The following is a 20,333-nucleotide window of genomic DNA, read 5'->3' on the forward strand; positions in this document are numbered from 1 at the left end:
CTACATCACAATACTGATCACAGCCAAGGGACTCACTTTAATAGACGGTAAATCCTCCACATTTCCTGTCTGTATCTCCCCTACCACTATCAAATAAATGAATGCAACATGAATGACAGTATCATTTTATTACAGTATTTGAGTCAATGTAAAACAAAGACAAAGCCATGATAAATAAGTTTCACAATTTACATGTATTCTCATTTCCTTAACCCTTTATAATAAAACAAAGAAGAAGAGTAGAAAAAAGACAGAGGAAAATGGTTCTTTAACTGGCAATTAAATTGATTTATCCCATTCAGTTTAAAACAGCCGTCTGACAAGTGAAGCTCAGAGACCGCAGCTCTAAAAACCAGAAATGTTTCTTTCACACAGTCAAATCATGTGAACACGTGAAACCATTTTTTCCACACAACAAACAATTTAAGATACTTATGAGGTTAAAAAAACAAAACAAGGCCGTGTTGTCTTGTCCATTCAGCCTGGTGGTCAGGTAAGGTCTAAACGGTCACCTCCATGGTCCCAGAGCAAAGGTGTGTAGGCAGCACTCAGGGGAGAAACTCAAAATAAAAGTCAAATCATATGCAAATGAAGCAGAACAACGAAGGGTGAGTCAGGTAAACAAGAAGTTTATCCCTGCCAGGAAATAACTATTAGTAACATGTTTGTATTTGTACATAAATATTCCTTTTCACCTCTCTGAAGAAGGTAAACTCATGAGATGTACCAGGAAAATGTATATTTATTAACAACTTAAATGTGCTGAGCCCTGCCTCAACAAAGTGCACACACCTTTGTTTGAGTCCTAACAGTTAATGCAAAAGAAAATAAAAAATGATTCCAAGTAAATTACGAGTGAACATACTGTCATGTAGTGCTTCGAGGTCAAACTTACGGACCTTTTGTAGCAGGTAAGAGGCACACAAAGCAAACACCTGTATATGTAAGGTAGAGGCCGGGTCCACATATGAGCAAGACTTAGCACTGGATTGATTTTCAGCTATTTTATTAAAAAAACTGTGGGTGACGTTAGTGTGGGAAAGAGTCTCGATAGTTCATCACGCAGAGCATTCGGTGGGTGCGATGATTCGAAGTTTATACCTGGGTGACTTTGAGAATGAAAGTCCGTCCGTCACCTTCAGTCTGTACAGAACATGTAACATAATGCTGTGATCTGAGATCGATCAGTGAGAGCACGGTTGGTGGTTTGTCAGAACTCCTGATTGAAGCGGTTTTATTTCTTGTGTGAGGATGCTGACGGTGTTGTTGATTCTCACTGTAGCAGTTCCTCCCAGGAAATAGGTTTGGAGAAGACCTCCCGCTCCAGCCAGAGGTCGTAGTTCATTTGGAAGTCCTCGGGCAGGTCCACCCGCTGACCCAGAACGCTCTGCAGGCAGTTGTCCACAGGCAGGAAGTCCGGGTTGCTGTGGCTCTTGTCGTAGCGGCGGCTGTTGAAGCGTTCGATGTTGGCCCGCAGAGCACACTCCTCAGCCTGGAAGTCCCAGGGACGAGCGTCCAGATCTGCTCCGGGAAAACAAACAGAAGTTCATATTTAGTCCACTTTGGTCTGAGCGGAAATACAACTCAGTGTGTGTCCCAACAATTCTGAACTTGATTTGGACCAGGGCTGCAACTAACGATTATTTTTAATACTGATTAATATCATTAATCTAACTAATGGTCTATAAATTATAGAAAATGATGAAAAATACCATCGTAATTTCCTCAACCCAAGAGAAAACAATATACAGCATATAATGTGTTTTCTCTGACCAAAGCCCAATGACATTCAGTTTACTGACTAAGAAAACTAGAAAATATTCCCATTTAAGAAGCAGAACCTGTGATTTTTATTTCTATTTTTTTGCATTAAACATTATTTGATTACCAGAATAGTTGCCAATTCATTTTCTTTCAGTCGACTCGAAGAGTTCATCTTCTAATTGTCTCATTTCTAATTAGAACCAAATACACTGAAAACGACTGGAAATCACCTCAAATCAATAATATACACATAATATTTATTACAGCTTTTATATAATCCTCCTTCTTTCTCCAGGCCGAACCTTCCATCATCACTGAATTCACGATGTATTCTCCGTGTTTCCACTCACCGTTCCCGTACGCCCAGTCGTCGTTGAGCCGATGTCGGACCTTCTGGTAAATGGCCGACATGGTCTTCATGTTGCTCTTCCTCCACTGGCGTCCCAGGTATTTGGTCTGCACTTTGAGCAGCTTGAGGACATACAGCTGCATCATGGCCTGCTTGACCTTCAGCGCCCTCTTCAGGATGGGAGCGGACTTAAACACCACCAGCATCTAGGAGGGAGAACATCATATATAAAAGATTATATTTTTAATTCATGATAAGACGATAGGATCTGAATGCTACTTGATGAGCTCTTACCATTGTTCTGGAGTGCTTCCACTTGGTCAGTTTGTTGAGAATCCTCAGCAAGTTAATACAGGAAAACAGATTCCTCCAGCAAAACTGATTGTTGTCTCCCGCTTCCTGTATTACGAAATATATATATACATTCGTGTTTAAAATGACCTCAAATGTGACACCAGCAGTCAAAGCAACACTCAAAACACAGCTAAAAATCAACAAAAAAACTCACCAAACTCTCTGCAGTTAACTCCGGGAGCTCGTGCACCACACAATAAGGGAAGTCAAGTACTGAAATACTGTTAGGGAAAGAAAATTAAGAGCCGTGAAATGATGGCAACAGTTCACTGACATTTATTGTAAATGGTTATAAAAATGAGCTGTATTCAGTCAGATCTGCAACACCACTAGATGCCACTAAATCCTACACACCGGTCCTTTAGAGAAGCATTCAAAGTACCTGTTTTTAGCTGTGATGTAAGACATGATGTTCTGGTTGAAGAACTTCAGAATGAGGGGGATGCAGTTGGCAAACACCAGGTGTTGAGCCATGTACTCAAACTAAGCAAACAAAGCAAACAAAGACATTTCCTTATAAAAGTATAATTATATTAAACAAAAACAAGTTTCTTTAATCCTTTCAAATATTTATGGAAATATCTGATACATTTACCACAGAAGTTAATTGTGACAAAACGTGTGTGATGTCCGTACCTGGTAGATGTGATTAAGTTTGAAGTGTTTCAGAAGCAGCAGCAGGATGGCAGAGATAGCCTTCACAATGATCTCTTTGTGTCGATTCACATCAACTCCAAGTTTCATGCTCTGCAGCACTGTGGTCCTGCAGTCAGACGTAACACATCAGTCACCTTTTTAAAACACCTGAGAGGAACTTTTGTGAACATTTTGTGTTGATTCTGGCGCCCCCTGTGGACAAACGTGGTAGTGTTTCCACCTCCTTGTTTTACCATTTTGAGGGGAAACTGACCAATTCTGACCCGGTACGTTTAAGTTTCCCTGTGATCCTCAGAGCAAAACCTACAAGTTTATTCAGGTCAGTCAACCTTTCACTTCTATTCCTGTTCTATCATATTTAGTTATTAGTTATATATTTTCAAACCTGCTAACCAGACGTTAGGCGATATAATCTTACATTTTCTCTTTTTGTGTGTGTAGCTTGTTTGTTTGTTTGTTTGTTTGTTAAGATCCCCATTAACTCCTGTATAAGTCACTATTTTGGTTGGGGTCCCCACAGTTTATAAGGTGACAATACTATAAAAATATACACATTCACATTACTCATCACAACACTGAGTAATGAAGCTACAAACTTTCATTTTGTTTCACAGCCTTGTGTTATATAATGAGAAATACATTTCCTTGATGTGGTTATGTGTCCATACTGTGAAAATGTCCTGATAGTATCACTATCTCCAGTAACACTAACTGTGTAACTACATTTAAAAGTAGATTCCAGTAATTCTTTCCTGCTTCAGGTATAAATCTAATAGTAGAATTGTTACTAAAGTTAGGATATTTTCCTTGTTCAGAACATTATGCTGCACTGGAGAAGGAACTGGCACAGCTGTTAAACCCTTTTAGAGGCCCTTCATCACTTACGGCATCTCCTCTGGCAGCACGTCTGCCAGGATGTTGATGGAGTCCGTCTTGGCTTTGGAAGTCGGAGCTGCTGCGAGCAAGATCTTCAGCAGAGCAATCTGCCATTCAGAGAGACAAACCATGAAGTCAGTTACAAAACAGTCGGACATGGAAGCTCATGTCTGTTTCTGCAGGGCTACATCAGCCATCAGACAAACAGTGATAGTTGATATTTGTGCTGTAAAACAACTGTGATTATTAACAGGTAAAGTAATGATATTGTGTAGGGGCTGTGAATCTAATGCACCAGTTATCCTATTTGCATTAGATCTCTCATTTCTGTTGCTTCTGTGGAAATTTAACTTGTGAGACTGAAGGGCCAAACACACTAATGCCTATGCCACAAATGGTACTTAATTTACCTAAATTCAAGGAACTAAAACACACTGAAATATTCTATAACCCAATCTTTTCAATGCAGGATGATTACAGGATATGCCCCGATATAAGACTATACAATACACCGTATAGTTATGTATGGTTACTTTTATGCTAAATCAACACAGAAACATTTAGCCATATAAACCACATGCAAGAGTAAATAATAAACAGTGTCTGTAGTACCACAGTGTAAACTGTGCTTGGAGCTAGCACCTACCATGTACTGAGGCAAACTGGGGAGAATTCCCTGATAGAGCAGCTCAGTGGAGGACATATCCACCTCCTCCTCACCCTGACAACGAGGAGAAAAAGAGAGACATTGTCATAATACCTCAAAACAGTTTGGTCTCTTCTGCCAGGTAAGGAGTAAAGACTTAAAGTCAGTGCATCGTAGCGCTTATTTAGAAACATGTGGGATGATAAATACTGCATAGTGCCAAGATATTGCAGGGCACAAGTAGTAGTAGTGCCCTTAGTTCAAAACTTAGCAAGGATGTAACATTTATTCTTTGTAACTTGGCCAGCTAAAGCCTGTGTACCGGAAGGAGCAAACAAATTAAGCAGCATTCTTGTCTGTACAGGGAATACAACATCTCCAGATATAATAACAACAAGTTATACATGTGAATTATTGATGTTGATTTTTGTTTCCACTTACCCCAGACAGAGGGGTTTTCTGAAACTCCTCCTCCTTTGAAATCTGTATCTCAGCAATGGAGACGTACTTGTGCTGGAAAAAAGTTAAAAAGCTTTTAAGATCTTAATATCTTAATAGCTTTAGAATAGATTTAACAAAACATGAAGTGAATGGCAATGTGATACCTGCTTTAACGTCTTTATGCTCTCATGAATTGGCCTGGGCAAACCAACAACTGTGTCTGTATCACTGCAAGACACGCATAAGAATAACCATGCGTTAGGGCATTATTTCAGCACACACAACACACAGCATAGAATAGTAGTCTCGAGTTACTTTTAGTTTGAAGCCAACGAGGAGAAGACTTACTTTCCAAGTGTGTAACCAATAAATTTACTTCTACTTGATTCCAGGAAATTTTCAATGTCCTTTTCCCTGTTGGAACAAAAACAATCATTTCAACACACCTTAATCTGATAGTATTCATACACACAAGGGAGGAATCAACCAATCAGCTTTACTGAAATGTCATTACAGGTACATAACAGTTATATTGTTATCGTGTTAGCACAATCTAAATGTCAACACTTTTGATATTGTTATCAGACTGAGCAGTACCTGACTTTAGGAGCCCACGGCAGTCCTTTGGGGAAGGACACTCTCTCTGACGGAGGGTGAGGAATAGGCGGAGGCATTACCTCGTCCCTCTCTAGAGGGAAAGTCTCTGCCTCTATAGAGTTGTCATTGTCATCGTTGTCATCTTCATCCTCACGAGAGTCATCGGCCTTGTAAGGATCTTTTTCATTGAAGGCGTCAAGGTTGTCCTGTTTTATCAATGCCTGTGTGAGAAAACAAGGAAACAATAAAGACATTGACACATTGTGATGAAGCTCAGCTGTGAAGGAGTGACAGACAGAAAACATATTGCCACAGTGTCTCAAGGCCTACATGAACCAATGAGACAAGTCATTCCCCTAAAAAACAGTAACATCGGGCAAGATGTGTATGATGAACGTTAGTATCATCAATTAAAATCATGTCTAAATGTAACCGGTTTTCTCAGATACTGAATGTAGAAGTTTTAGGAGCGTGTTATTTCAGATGAGCATTTTAGCATTGCAAGAATCTGACAACAGCACAAATGCAAAATAAGACTTAAAATCTGTTGTAAATAGTTGGACATGGCTTGTCGAACTATTCAAATCCTATTACTGTTACCATTCTATGAAAACAAATACTGACGCCATTGTTTGTGTCATGTTGCTCTATCTTTGTGGCAAATTTAGTAAAAATAGCACATGTTTGGACAGGTACAGATGCAGCTAAAACTCTCAGTCACAGTTCAATTAAGGTGTGTATATAAAAATCTATGCTCCATGTTTTAGTTTGACTGTTACTGTATTACAGTTGCTTCTGTTTGCACATTTAAACCAGTATTATCCTAACTGGGTTAATAATGATAATATCTGGCACTCAATGTAATGTCATCACTGGCAGATAATCAATGCAGTGATACAGGACTCACTTGTAACTAGTTTTAACCTCCAATACGTTGTCTTTGAGAACAGGGAGCAGCGGTAATGTCTACCTTGTGTTCACGGCGGGCCCGTTTTTGCTGCTGCTCTATGAGGTCGGATGCAGACGCAGGAGGAGAAGCGGCCCTCATACTGCGAATGACTCGAATGCTGTCCTCCGGCAGAGGGGGGAGACCCAGCTCCACACGCTTACGAACCTTTATGCTTTGCAGCTGCTCAAACCCTCCGAGTGTGAACTGAAACAGAAGACAGGATTTTAATGTCTCTTAACTTCAGATGTTACTTTTTTGTTTTTGTAAGATCATGTGGGAGCATTTAACATGAGCAGAATTAGAGTTAACGGTCATGGATGGCAGATATTTCTGTCTCTCACCAGTACACTCTTCCACAACAGCAATAACACCTTCTTCATTGGGAAGTGAGGGGCGTGACCACTGCAGAACTTGGTAACCATACCGAAGAGCATGACAGAAATGGGTTCGTTGTTGAACATAGGAGATCCTGCATTAGAGAGTGGAAATTATTTACATTATAAGTTTTTGTCAAGACGCATGACACGGCTGAAGCTTATCACACTGGTGAAACTTACCCAGTTCGGCTCTGAAGGTTTCCCTGATGATTTTCCATTCAGGCTTGTCAGCTGGGTCATCCTGTTGTATCGTTTCCACCATCAGGTACATTATGTTAAGCAGCACTCTGAGATCCGTGCTGTCGGCAAGGGAGATGGCTGGTTTTCTGACAGCACTACTACAGGCAGCGCTGTTACTGTAAGGGAGAATATAAACGTTATAAAGGCTCAGAATGACATCTTGTAGCAAAAACCAGGCATGAGCGATTTAGGCAGGCTTCTGCGTGGCTAGAAAAGTAATGGAGAACATACTCAATCTCCATGTTGAGCAGCTCCACCAGAGCAGAGAAGGTCCCCACATCCAGCAGCAGAAAGATGTTGTATCTCATCCAGTGCTGCACCTCAGCCTCAGAGCTGCACTCTGCAAACGTTCCTAAAGAGAAACAAAATGTACCACGGTGAAATATAGAGAGAGAAACACAAATAGCCTGCCTGATCGTTCATTCTGCCGTTCTTGTTCATCACTTCTCGCTAAAACCCTTTTTGGAGATGGGGACTGACCCTGAGCCATGTAGAGAATAGCCCTGGCAACCTTCAGCCTCTTCTCCCGGGCAATCACCTCCAGGCCGTCCAACAGGCGCATGGCGTGAGCTCGGTGTTGAGCTGCATCGAGCTCTGTCCACTTCTTATCAGAAACTGAGACACAGAAGAGGAGGATGTAATAAGTTTAAGATACCGTCTTAATCTTAGATGTAATACATTGTTTACGATGAATTAATTAGGATTTGAGTGTATAAAGGTTTAACTACATACCATGTGTTCTGAATTCCACCTCAAAGCACTTCCTGTTGAGAGCAAACTCTGGTCCTTCAGTGTAACTGTACAGCTCTGAAACATACATAAATAACATAGAAACAATCTCAACACACTATATGTTGCAAACAGAGTGACGTTCAGGGGAACAAAAAGAATCTCAGTGTCCATGATGATACGATGAGACACACACCTGACAGCTCTGCAGCCCACTTGTCTGTATCCGCATATTCAAACTCGAGGTCTGGAGACTCAGACAGCCCCTGTGCACAACACAAGACACATGTTATGCCCTTATTAATAATTATTACTTTAGAGTGATAATAATCAATCAATTCAACTACAAGCTTAAAGGGGGAGTTCACTCAAATCAACACAAAGAAAAAAGAAACACCTTTTCTAACTCTTGTGGTATTTAACCATTAATGAGACTAATATACAGACCTGGCTGAACAGTGTAAATATAATTCCCTATGAAAACTCTTCTTATAAGGTCTATGTATTATCCTAAATAACCAGGACACAGTTTCTGGGAAATTAATTTGCTTTGCGTTTTGAAAATGTAGTTTTTAAATGTTTCAGAGTTGGAAGTCTCAAGAACTGGATCAATAAAAACAAATGTGCATGTGTTAGATGATACCACTGATCTGATGTGGACTGAACTTTAAACTGGCCAAATTGTGGTACAAGTTTGTCCCAAACCTATAATGAGGTACAGCATTAAAACGCATAAATACAAAAACATGGGAAACAAGACTTTATGAGAGTGAACTGCTGAGGATCCCAAAAAAAGATTTTGGTGTTAGAGCATGTGGCACATTACTGTCGATTTACATATTAATACATCTGTCAAACGTGCCCACTCACTGACAACAAGGCACCACCACTTATACATGATGAACCTTTACTTGTGAAGCAGTGTATCTTACATTAAAGTGTTTCTACTTTGACTTAGTAAAGTTCAACACTGTGAGAAGGAACAGACTGTTGATTAGAAACTCATCAGAATCACATTTAGTGCTACTACGGTTATAACTGGAGCTATAATGTCTATTTGAAAGATTACAAGAGGTGAAATCTCCCCATTCACTGGGTAAAAACAACTGAATCCTGCTAATGAATTCACCAGAAACCTCCCCCTGTTTCTTTGCGGGATCCACGGTAAACACACGTGTATTGAAACTACACGAACTACATGAGCAGTGGATTAGAAAGAAGAAGCCAGTGTGCAGACAGGACCTGGAGGAGTTAGTTTCCAGCAGGTCGCACTTCAGTCTGGCCTGTGACCAGCTAACACCAGCTAGCCGCCCCCTGTTAGGCTACACCGCTGCTCAAACACCGTATAAAGTAACACGGGACTACAAACGCCACACTGCACAACTACAGGCTCATTATGTCAACAGTTTGAAGAAGCTCAACTGCGGCTGCTGGCTTGCGTGGTGGAGTTATTAGTAATAGTTAAGCTACAGTAGCCTGACAGAGCTAGCTAACGCTGTTACAGGCCTCGTCTCTTTATTGAAGAAGAAAGAGAAATTCATCTCAAACTTCTGTTCACGTACCTCTGAGTCTTTTCTTGGGTTGCGGGTGAATTCGCCCCTGCTTTTATTAGGTAGCATAGCTCTCTGTTTGTTGTTTACAGGAAGCCCACCACCGTTCCCACCGACCTCCATCTTTTTTGGGGGAGCAGTGTGTTCTCGCGAGACGAGAGTTGGTCGGCGAGAGTTGGTCGGCCAGAGTATGACTCATCCGTCTGTCCATATTCATATTTCTTTATTTAACTACTGCTTTAAAAATGTGGAAAACATGATCTATGCCCTCTACTTTAGTTGTTATTTAACTCTAGTAGTTCTATATGTTTGTTACTTTACAAATGTTGGTGGTGTCTTCTCTGGTTTTATATTTTACCTTGATGCAATGTAATTTTAACAAAATGAAAACATTCTCTACTTCTAAAACTGTGCTATCTGTGTATTGCATTCATGGTCATTACACTATGCTTTAGTGGTGCATATTCTACATTATTACAATAAGTTAAATTGCCACAAGCCAGTTCCTGCCCTAGGGCAGCTGCCCACGTTGCCATAATTGTATCTAATATTTACAGGTTTATTTATTTTTCAGATACTTACCTGACATGGATGTTGTAGGAAATCCATTTGCTAGATAGATAAGGCCTTATCGTGTCTGTAAAATGATGCATCTGAGCCATTTTCTAATTTCAAACAGCAGTTTATTTAAGGGAACTGTGCACAGAAATTTAACATGGTGAATACTGCTGAAATCGTGTTTTAGGCCTAATTTATACAGTGAGGAATATATAATTTATATAACTCATATATCTCCACATCAAAAACTTAAAACCAGCAACAGTGTACAACTGTCAAATCACAGTGGTATGCTTATTTATTTAAATTTGACCAGAGTCAAGCTGTAAGTAATAACACATTCATTTGTCTCTATAACAGAGTCAAAACTAAAGGTAAAATGACTGTTACTATTAGTTAAAACAAAAGGAATTCATTAGAAAAGGCATTTTTCAAGTGCTATTACGAATGTTTGAGGAATTTTAAATGTTTGATTGTTACAAGAATGAAACCAGGATGAATCAAATACATTAAAATGTAAAAGTACATAAGGTTAGTACAACATTATATAACGTTAGTCATCTTACAGTAATGCATATTTTTAGAGTAATGTGAAATAACAACTCTCCACGATTGCAGAAGAAAACTGAGTATGTTTTGCTGCATAGCTCTCACTGTATATTGCAGAATAACAACCATATTGGGCATTAACATACTTAATGAGTAATTACTAAGTGAGTCACAAGGCACCGTCAAATGACCAGTAACCATGGTTACGGCGCTCATCTTGCTGATGTCCTCACTGAATGTCCCTGGCTTTGATGTCCTTAAAGCTGCTAGTGCAAAGATGAAAGCACTTCAGTAGCATAACGCAGGCTACTGTACAATTAACAACAGGACTAACGGACAAAATCAACTAATTAAACAAAACAGAAACGTACAGGAATTACCTGCAACTCTGTGGATGAAGTTTTGTGAAGGGTGACACAACAGGATGCTGAGTAAATACATGTGGAGGCTTGGCAGTGACACTAATACTGTCAACTGTTTGAAGTAAAATCAGCCCACAGACTATCAGCGTGAAATACAGCAGATTATAGTAATTGAAGAGCTTTAAATTCAGCAAGACACAACTACCACCTGCACACTATATCATTTGAATTAAAAAAAAAAAAAATCATAATCACTCAAGTCTAATGTTGCCACAAATGTAAAAAAATATTACAAGTGAACATGGAAGTAAAAGTGGTATAATAAGTTTGTGCATTTAACAATCCTCAGAAAAGAATGCTTAAGCTGTTTAAACAATGAAAACTGCCAGGAAACAAAACAAAACACTGTGTTATAGCTATAACAATGGTGCAATACCACAAGATAACACAGAAGGTAAAGCTATCACACCTGTCTAAATGTGCTGACAAATAAGCTTATTCACATTTAGGCCCAGAGCATTTGAATACTTAAATTTACTTTTCTGTTGTTAAAATATTCAATAGAAAAACAGACATCCTCTTGTTAACACAAGGTCAGAGTCTTGTGACAAATACAACAATAAACTCAATGTTGCACTCCAGCAAATACCAAGATGACATTGGCTGATCAGAGGCTGTTGCATATACAATACAGCATAAACATACTGTATATAACACTGTCCAACACATAGTCTGTGACTTGAGTTAGCTTTACACAGAATATACATATCTGCAGATGACTTGCAGATGATTTTGATCATAGACTATCAAAATCTCTAAAGCTAGTTTACAAATCTACTGTAAATAATTATTTCATGAGAATGACACTGAGGCCATGGATTCTAAAGTCAGACAGTGCTGATCTGATAAAAATATATTTACAAAGTATTTGAGATATTTGAATGCCCTGAGGTACTAGATACTATTCTTACCAGACACCAAAACCTCATAAATGGACGTATTGTTCCAAGAAAAGAAATGCAAAGCTCCCTTTATGTTTGTTATAGTCAAAAAGTTCCTCTTTTAGCCCAGATCTGCTGAAGTTTATCAGTAATGTGGATGATACTACAGAGAATATTTCTTCTGTATCTTTTGGATGGAATGTATGAAGTAAGTGAATGCTGCCACATCGAAGCAGAAAGGAAACTTTAAATGATGTTTGACCACTTGGGATGGAAACAAAATGGACAGAAACACAGCCCTGATTTACAGTCAGATTGTAGTTGTTATGGCTCATTTGTAAGCAACAAATTGCCTACTTAAAACATCCAGCTGACACACAGCACGTCACATTTTAGGCCACCTGATAAATTTAAGTTCAGTATTCACTGGCCTTTTAGCTCTGATTTGGTCCACCTACTCCTGAGAAACACATTAGGAGCTCATTTTTCTTCACCAGCCAGGACTTTATGTCAGACCTGAGCTTCAGATATAGGTGGGTTGGAATTTTAAGTGAAGTGAATTTGATCAAACGTTTATATCAAAAGTATCACTTAGTGCAGGTTTTATCTGATTTCACAACTAACCATTAACATTTCACAACAACTATAAACCTTTCTCTGTCACAGTCATTTGGCACAATATATTAATACATTATTCAATATCTATCAGAACTCTAAAATAACCAAGGAGCCAGCAGGCATAGAAACAGAAACTAAAAATCTCCCTAAACAGCGGATACAAGTGCTGTGGTTACACTGACGTTTCATAGCCAGCTTGGTGCCCTGTGCAGTTCTGTAGGAAGCTGCAAGAGAGGAGAAACTTGCTGTGGCCAGTAAATACAACTAAATATAAGCTGTGCATCCTGTGAAGAGTATAAAATACAATATACATAAATCTTTCTTTTGTCTCAGGGACAGGTAATATTCTGTATCGTCCACCTTTAGGTGTGCTGAGGTGTGGTTCCCCCGCAGACTAATACCTGTGAATACCAAGAACAAGTTTAGTTAGGAAATGCTTAATAGCAAAATGTTAACAGCAAATCTTTTATTTATTTTATACCTCTGTGTGTGCATGTGTGTGTGTGTGTAACTACAAGCCATCTATCAAATCTCAAACAAATGGCAATTACAGCTTGATTGTTGGTTAGAAAAAAATAAGCACTTGACTCTAAACTAGGATATACATTTTGACATTTTATAGGCAATTATCTAAAAATTTTAATAAATAATTAATAATTAGCTTTTAGCTTCATATTTTCACTACTATTCTGAAGTATTCTGCGGTCAAACTTTGCTGAATGGTACCTGTAGTAGTTGGGTTTAAAAGGGCCGTTCTTATTCAGGCCAAGGTATTTCGCCTGCTCGTCAGACAGTTCTGTCAGGTGGGCATCAAAAGTGGCCAGATGCAGACTGGCCACATATTCATCTGAAATACACAGATATGGTTTAATAAGGCAGCAATACATACACCACACAGGAAACCAGTTTGTATGCTGGGTAGAACTGTGCTCAAAGGTCAGAGTCTGTTATAGCGCCACATCACCAAAGGACCATGAGTAAGATTTTCAATTTCCATCTTGTAATCTCAAAATATATTTGCAGAGACTGAGAATAAAATAATTCACACAGCCTAGCCATGAGTAAAGTTACTATGAAAACTTAACTACAACAGGTCAGGGTTAAGTATCTATCCTCACCCATCTTCTTGGGAAGCAAGTAAACATCCTGCTTGTATCGTCCCTCAGGAGCGTTGTACAACTCTATAAGGGCCAGGGCCTGAACACAAACATGGATTAATAAATGAATGCACATTATGAACTGGATGAAGAGCAATAAATGTAATTATGAACAATAAAAACAGATATATGAAGAGAAGCAGCATGTTATTGCAAGTGTAAATCATCATCCTGAGCTCACCTGCCAGATCGGCCAAATAATAAGCACACAATGAACCCTACATGCTATCTGCAGTGGACATCAGCAATAACTACTGTGTCTTGAGCTGCTGTGTAGCTTATTGCAGGCTGTTTGTAGCATCAACGTGTTACCTGAGTGGTGGCTGTGATGGACAAGACGAAGGTAGGGACAGTGGAACAGCTGAGGTTAAGCAGACGTCCCTATGAAAGAAACCAACGTTATCAAGAGTACAGTCATTAAAAAGTATGTTTATGTATCACTGTTCCAACATAATGAAACCTTGTATATCAACATGTTGATGCGTCCTTCACCAGCCAAAAACTGAGACTGCACTAGTCAAAAATTCCTAAAGGATTTTCAGCTTTTCCAATAAAATCCTTTAGGATTCCCACAATATTCTTAAAATCCTTCAGGAATTCGATACAAAATAGTTTTGGTTCTTTTAGGAATATCACAGTCCTACTGTAAATCTGCAAATCTAAAACTCCTACAGTCAGAAATGCTAATGGTGGGTCCTTTGGTTTGTTAAAAACCTTTTCTACAAATTCACTGTTTTTATTAAGCACCATCTAATTAATAAAAGTAAGTAATGGCAGTATTGTTATAAAAATAGGGGAGAATAGATTGGTGGGTTTCTGTATGTGCTAAACCTGATTATTTACCTCAGCCAGAAGGATGACCCTCTTGCCATCAGGCCAGATGATGTGATCCACCTGAGAGCGCACTCTCTCCCAGGTCAGCTCTGGGGTCCTGAGACTTGCCTGGAAGAGATGAGAAATATCAGTGGCCTTCATGTTCTAAATAACACTTCAACACAATGTGACTGACCCTCAGGGCAATCCTTAAAGTGCTATTTAAACACGTAATGCTTTAATTAACTCAGTCTGTAAGATATATTTGACTCGTTAAGCACTACAGTAGTTTACCACATCAATCTCAGTATTGGAGTGGCCCATGTTGCAGACGATAGCGCCATTTTTCATTCGGTCCAGCTGGTCTCTGGTCACCACATTCTTGTTCCCTAAAGAAAGACACAATGATTCACCTTCCATCACAGGCACAGATTGAAAGCTGATCAGTGCATCAGTGCATCCTGATGAGCAGCTACACCAGTGTTAGTTACCAGTGCATGTGATGATGACATCAACCTGGCGAATGACCTCATTCAGCTTGACGACCCTGAATCCGTCCATGCTGTTTACACACAAGAGAAGAACAAGGTCCCACATTAGGCCTCAGTGAGGACTGTGACAAACAGGAAAGTATCTATTATTTATTGACAAGCAACTCAGTTCAGCTGAAGGGCTGAGCCCCCTGTTGGGTTAATGTAGTGTGTTTAAGTTTAAAAATATGTTTGTTAAATAATTAACAAACTTGCTATGCCATGCTATGTTCATATATTTATGACATTCAACACATTCAGCGTGGAGCTCATCCCAGTTCTTGTTTCTCACCAGGCCTGCAGCCCACAGATGGGATCAATCTCTGTAATACAGACGACGGCTCCCAGAGCTTTCAGAGCGGCACAGCAACCTTTTCCAACCTGCAAAGACAAGAGGATATACTGTATGACCAGCAGAGTTACATACGCCAATTATTACCCTCACCTCATCAGTATCAGTATATAAACATACGCCATCTTAACACAAAACCATCAAGGCTCTAGGTACAGGCCTGCTAATCTCAATACACTGCATGTGTTGATACTTTAATATCGTCTAGACTCAACGGTCAGACAGTTATATTCAATGTCCTGGAAATATTTTCCACTGAAAGGTGATGACAGCTATTAGTGTTAGTCTGTGGCCTGTGTTGATTGTCTTTTGACACTGCAATGTATCATCATAGCTATATGATTGATATTAGTGTGTTATATGTAAATGTTAAAAGAAGTATCTCACCTCACCGTACCCACACACGACCACCTGTTTGCCTCCGAACATGACATCTGTGGTCCTCTTCAAACTAGAGAGGTTTGAGACAGAAAATTAGCACATTTTGTGGAGGTGGAAAACTGCCAATCTGTATCTGTAACACTCTAAAAATCTGGCATACTACAAAAATCCTTGCTGACCTGTCCGATCACTGTGGAATAATACAGTTCTTCTTTTTACAAAACATATTAGTTTATTTAAATACTCCAGGGCAATAAATCATTTAGTGGCATTAATCATAATGGAACACCTGCTACAAGACTTCAGTGCAGATAATTAATCAGAAGGAAAAGCAATAAATTACGAGTGGTGAGTGCAGAAAACGTGGACTTCATACAGAGACATTGTTAAAGAGTACTAGACTATTTACATGCTGCCGAGGTGATAATTAACAGGAGGGTAATAAATGCAACGGTTATGTTCTCAGGCTGTTTTGCTCGTGTTGTGCAGAGTCTAGAGAGTTTGCAGGGTGTGCAGTAGAGGAGTATTACAAGGGCAACAGCCTTTTTAAAAGCTTTCGAGGTGATATGTGAATTTGATCTTTATGGGCCGGGGGTCCTGTGACGGCAGCAATGTTTCCTGACCTTTACGTCACTCCAGTGTTACAACAGACTGGTTCTAATGTTAAGAATGTGGCACTGACTCAGGAGAGAAGGATGTGACTTTTTCTTCGTGTGTATTAAACTGCAGATTGTTTACGCGACACAAGCAAGGCCCTTCGTCGGACGCTATGTTTCTTGCAAACCTTACTTATGACTGTAAAAGCTGTCCGATAAATAAACTGCGTAGCGTTTCAACGTCAGTTCCATTTTGTTATTATTCAGCCTTCCAACAACAAAACACCTCAAACTCAAGCTTACTCACCCGTCCAGGATCGACTCTCTGCAGCAGTACAGGTTGTCAAACTTCTGCTTTGTCACGGAGTCATTTACATTCATAGCCGGTACGCACAGCTTTCCAGCTTTAGACAGCTGATACAACCTAGAAAGAGGAGAGAGGAAGGTAGAAACTTTATGTTGGTGAGTGTTGCTGTGGGTGTCCAACTGAATATTTTAAATGTATATCCATTAAGCAGTAGATCACCTGTGAACCCCGGTGACACTCTCCTCTACAATGCCCCTGATCTTCTTGAATACGTTGGGGTATTTCTTGTACATCCAGTGTGTCAAGTCTCCTCCATCATCAAGGATCTAACAGATAAGAAATGTGATTTTACTCCATGAAAATTAATGTTGTTATAGACACAGTGATTGGCTTCCTATTGCCAAATAAATGTACCGCACTGTCATATCACAGTCTATTTGTATACAAACTGCCTCCTCACAAAGGTGGAAATAGAAACATCTCCACATACCATGTTAGGCTGCCAGCCCTCGTTGTTGACACAGCGGTCGATACACCACCAGAAATCATCCTCAGACTCCCCTTTCCAGGCAAACACAGACACACCTGAAACATGACAGATGGGTAATATCGTGAAGAATCTCGCATCAACAAGCCTGTACGTTTGTATCGTGTTCATTCAGTCTAAATTGATGATGAAATGAGATGAGATTGAGAGTCAATATGCTGCCATTAAAGAACCAAACTATTTCTCAACCTGCACATATGACAATGAATGAGGGCAAAGTAACAGCAGTGGCACACAGTTGAGCTTTTCAAGTGCCCTCTATTTTAATGTAAATGGTTTTTTTTTTGCAGATAAAACAGCTCAGCGTGTAGTAGACTATGCATAGTAATCATGTACTGACAGCAGACACAAATTTAACCCCCACAAAATGCATGTTCTCCACTGAGCAACTCCTAAATCTGTTGTGACCCCCTCAGCTTGTCACATCGTGAAAGGTCTACTGTGGAAATTTAGTACATACTTAAACCACCACATAGCAACCACAGATAAAAGGCTCACTGAATGGCAAATCTTCTGTGTTCCCATTATCTCTGCAGGGCTGATTTTTCAAAAGTTTATTAAACATTTCCAAACTGTATCCCTGGTTCTAAAAGACACGAGATGCTCACATGGTGAAGCACACCTCTGCTGATGGGGAAACATTTATGGACTTTCACACCTCAAAGTTAGTAAGGGGCAAAAACATTCTCCATTGCCTGTATTCAATCTCCAAAACTAAATGTTTTTCCCCTTTTCTATTGCTTACCGGTCTCTGACAGAGCAGCAGCCACTTCATTCTGAGTAGAGTATATGTTACATGCAGTCCAGCGGCACTGAGCCCCAAGAGCCACCAGAGTCTCGATCAGCACCTGAAAAAACGCAGGTAAGCAGGAAATAATTAGAAAATTATCAAATAAGATAGAGCTCTTCTCTTGTCACAAATAGACCGCTTATCAGTGTAGTGTTCGAGAACACTGAAAGTTACAATGAACCAGGTTTTTATTACATCTGCCACACAGATTAATCACATACTGTATTAGGCTCAGTGGGATCTGAAACACAGCCAAATGTGTATTTCATGGAAATAAAAACTCCTCGGCACTTTAATCATTTAAGACTCAGGTAGAACGAGAGTTTGTGTAAAAAGTTCTGTTTTCTAGTCAGTACACTATCCTGATTAAGAAGCACTATCACACTGCAGTCTTTGCTGGATTGGTAAAGCTCAACGTGAGGTAGAGAAGTCTTACTGCAGTCTGGGCAGTTATGTGAGTGCAGCCCACAATTTTGGCACCTGCCAATGGTTTTTCACTCTGCGCTCTCTTCCTGAGTGAGATCAGCGCCGACATATCTGAAAACAACATCAGAACATAAAAAGAGATGAGTGAGGAAGACAGCAAAGCAGACGATGCAAAAGAATCTCACAAAACTCCGTTGGGCAATTAAACATTCAACGTTTGATATAAATTCTTATATAAATTCTGTTTAGATGTAACATTATGACAGAGGTCTTTCAGATTAATTAGAAAGTAAAATGGTGAATGTATCTGCATGGTCTTACCCTGTTCTGCGATCTCAATCTCACGTCTGCCAAATTCAGCCTGTTTGATGTTCTTGACACAGAAGTCACTGCTGCCCTTGGAGTTGACCTGAGTTTTGTCCCGTGGTGAGGTCTCGTCGTCAGAGCTATCCGTATAGGACGCAGCTGGAAAGGAAACAAGCCAAATTAAAGCTACTCGCAGGACCGTTGAAGATCCAGGACTCTCTTTGCCGTAACACTCAGAAGCTCAGTTAACATATATAATAACAAATGTATGAGTTCATGCAAAACATTATAACCCTGGTGCACACATGTATCTGTCTGTCTCTCCTTCTTACCGGAGCTGTAGCTGTCTGTGGATGACTGAGAGATGGAGCGAGACAGGGAGCGACGGCCTGCCTTGGTAGGGAACCTGCTGAACTCCTGCTTGTCCTCCACAAACTGTATTTGCTGTTGTAAAAATAAAAAAGTCATGTTAAACGCTGTTAATTGAATGCTCTCATAGACGGTTTAAACTGAAGCTATTTTAAAAGGATACAGATCGAACTGTAAAACAAACCTCTGAGCAATTTAAAGGCTCATATTATGGTTCAGCTGTAGGCTGGATACTGTGTAGACAACAAATCCTTCTTTGAGTAGAAATGGGAGTTGGACTTGTTTATTTTGTTGTGTTGCTTGAGGCCTTGTTTATATGGCTTCAGCCATGACCAAATTTGGATCGAGTGCGATGAAGAAAAATGAAGATCTTTACTAAAAACACTTTGGCAACATAATAATCCTACTTAAACGAGGAACTTTAAGTTGTTTATTGACAAAAATAGATGTCTGGCTGCAGACCAACACACACACTGCGTCATCGAGACAGAAAATGAAGCTGCCAAAGCCACATTCTTATTGGATTCAGTTTACCACAGCCTCGTTGCAATTCCAAAACTTCCAGACGAATAAAAGTCATGCAGCTCTCCAGCTAATTAACAGCCTTTAAAATCCACTGTGTTGTATTTAACTAATGTGATTTAATTAGATATTAGATATGATAATTACCTGTGATATATTATAATATTGTATTGTATTATAATGTTGTGGTATGACCGTTATTGGCATGCAACTCACTTTATTAAGTCTGCATCCAGATGAGTAGTTAATCCACACTAAGGTAAAGTGAGTGTGTGTGTCTGTAAGATGAAGAACTGCTGTTTTGTTGTGTGTACTGAGCTTTATGTCTGATCAGCTACTTTTTAATCACAGCCGTAAACAGGTTCTTTTGTTGCTGACAGGGATTTTGCATCGAAGCAACGTGAGATGGAGAGAAAGATCCTCTAGGTGCAGTAACGTTATCTCCTCAGGTACGAGCAGATCTCTACACCTGAGCAGTTTCAGGAATGTTTTTTGTTGTCTTTTTTCTTTACCAGGACAGGTGAGGTTTTCAACTCTTTAAACTCTGAGGCAGGGGTGTCAAACTCTGGCCCGCGGGCCAAATTTGGCTTATACTGTACAGCGCATTAACCGCTCATACTACAAATCCCATAATGCCCTGCTGTTGTTTTGGCGCGTCAATCAGGACAGGACCCCGAAAC

The 20,333-nt window shown here is 39.7% G+C and overlaps 2 protein-coding genes across 2 annotated transcripts in view; both read right to left on the reverse strand.

Annotated features, from left to right (window-relative positions):
• Positions 1-109: 109 nt before the first annotated feature.
• strip1 (striatin interacting protein 1) lies at positions 110-9,652 on the reverse strand. Its single transcript, XM_035662264.1, has 20 exons — positions 9,542-9,652; positions 8,176-8,245; positions 7,983-8,057; positions 7,731-7,865; positions 7,482-7,602; positions 7,191-7,366; positions 6,975-7,102; positions 6,655-6,837; positions 5,685-5,905; positions 5,436-5,501; positions 5,252-5,315; positions 5,088-5,159; positions 4,647-4,721; positions 4,010-4,107; positions 3,104-3,230; positions 2,850-2,950; positions 2,622-2,688; positions 2,408-2,512; positions 2,115-2,319; positions 110-1,521 (listed from the first exon to the last, which is right to left on the reverse strand). Exons 1-20 carry the CDS (start codon positions 9,650-9,652, stop codon positions 1,274-1,276), a joined length of 2,448 nt encoding a protein of 815 aa, XP_035518157.1. The 3' UTR covers positions 110-1,273.
• A 1,646-nt stretch (positions 9,653-11,298) lies between these two features.
• The window catches only part of LOC118328413 (S-adenosylhomocysteine hydrolase-like protein 1), a gene marked incomplete at its 5' end in the record, with an annotated part of 11,701 nt that continues 2,666 nt past the window's right edge, over positions 11,299-20,333 (reverse strand). The window contains 16 exon segments of the mRNA XM_035662153.1: positions 11,299-12,958; positions 13,284-13,404; positions 13,676-13,754; positions 14,027-14,095; positions 14,558-14,656; positions 14,822-14,916; positions 15,019-15,089; positions 15,350-15,438; positions 15,797-15,860; positions 16,694-16,810; positions 16,913-17,019; positions 17,184-17,278; positions 17,986-18,088; positions 18,467-18,567; positions 18,778-18,921; positions 19,095-19,206. Coding sequence (XP_035518046.1) covers positions 12,952-12,958; positions 13,284-13,404; positions 13,676-13,754; positions 14,027-14,095; positions 14,558-14,656; positions 14,822-14,916; positions 15,019-15,089; positions 15,350-15,438; positions 15,797-15,860; positions 16,694-16,810; positions 16,913-17,019; positions 17,184-17,278; positions 17,986-18,088; positions 18,467-18,567; positions 18,778-18,921; positions 19,095-19,206 — 1,473 coding nt within the window. The 3' untranslated portion in view covers positions 11,299-12,951.

Source organism: Morone saxatilis, unplaced genomic scaffold (assembly GCF_004916995.1).
Source record: "Morone saxatilis isolate NCDOM2014 unplaced genomic scaffold, NCSU_SB_2.0 Contig18, whole genome shotgun sequence".
NCBI classification, from domain to species: domain Eukaryota; kingdom Metazoa; phylum Chordata; class Actinopteri; family Moronidae; genus Morone; species Morone saxatilis.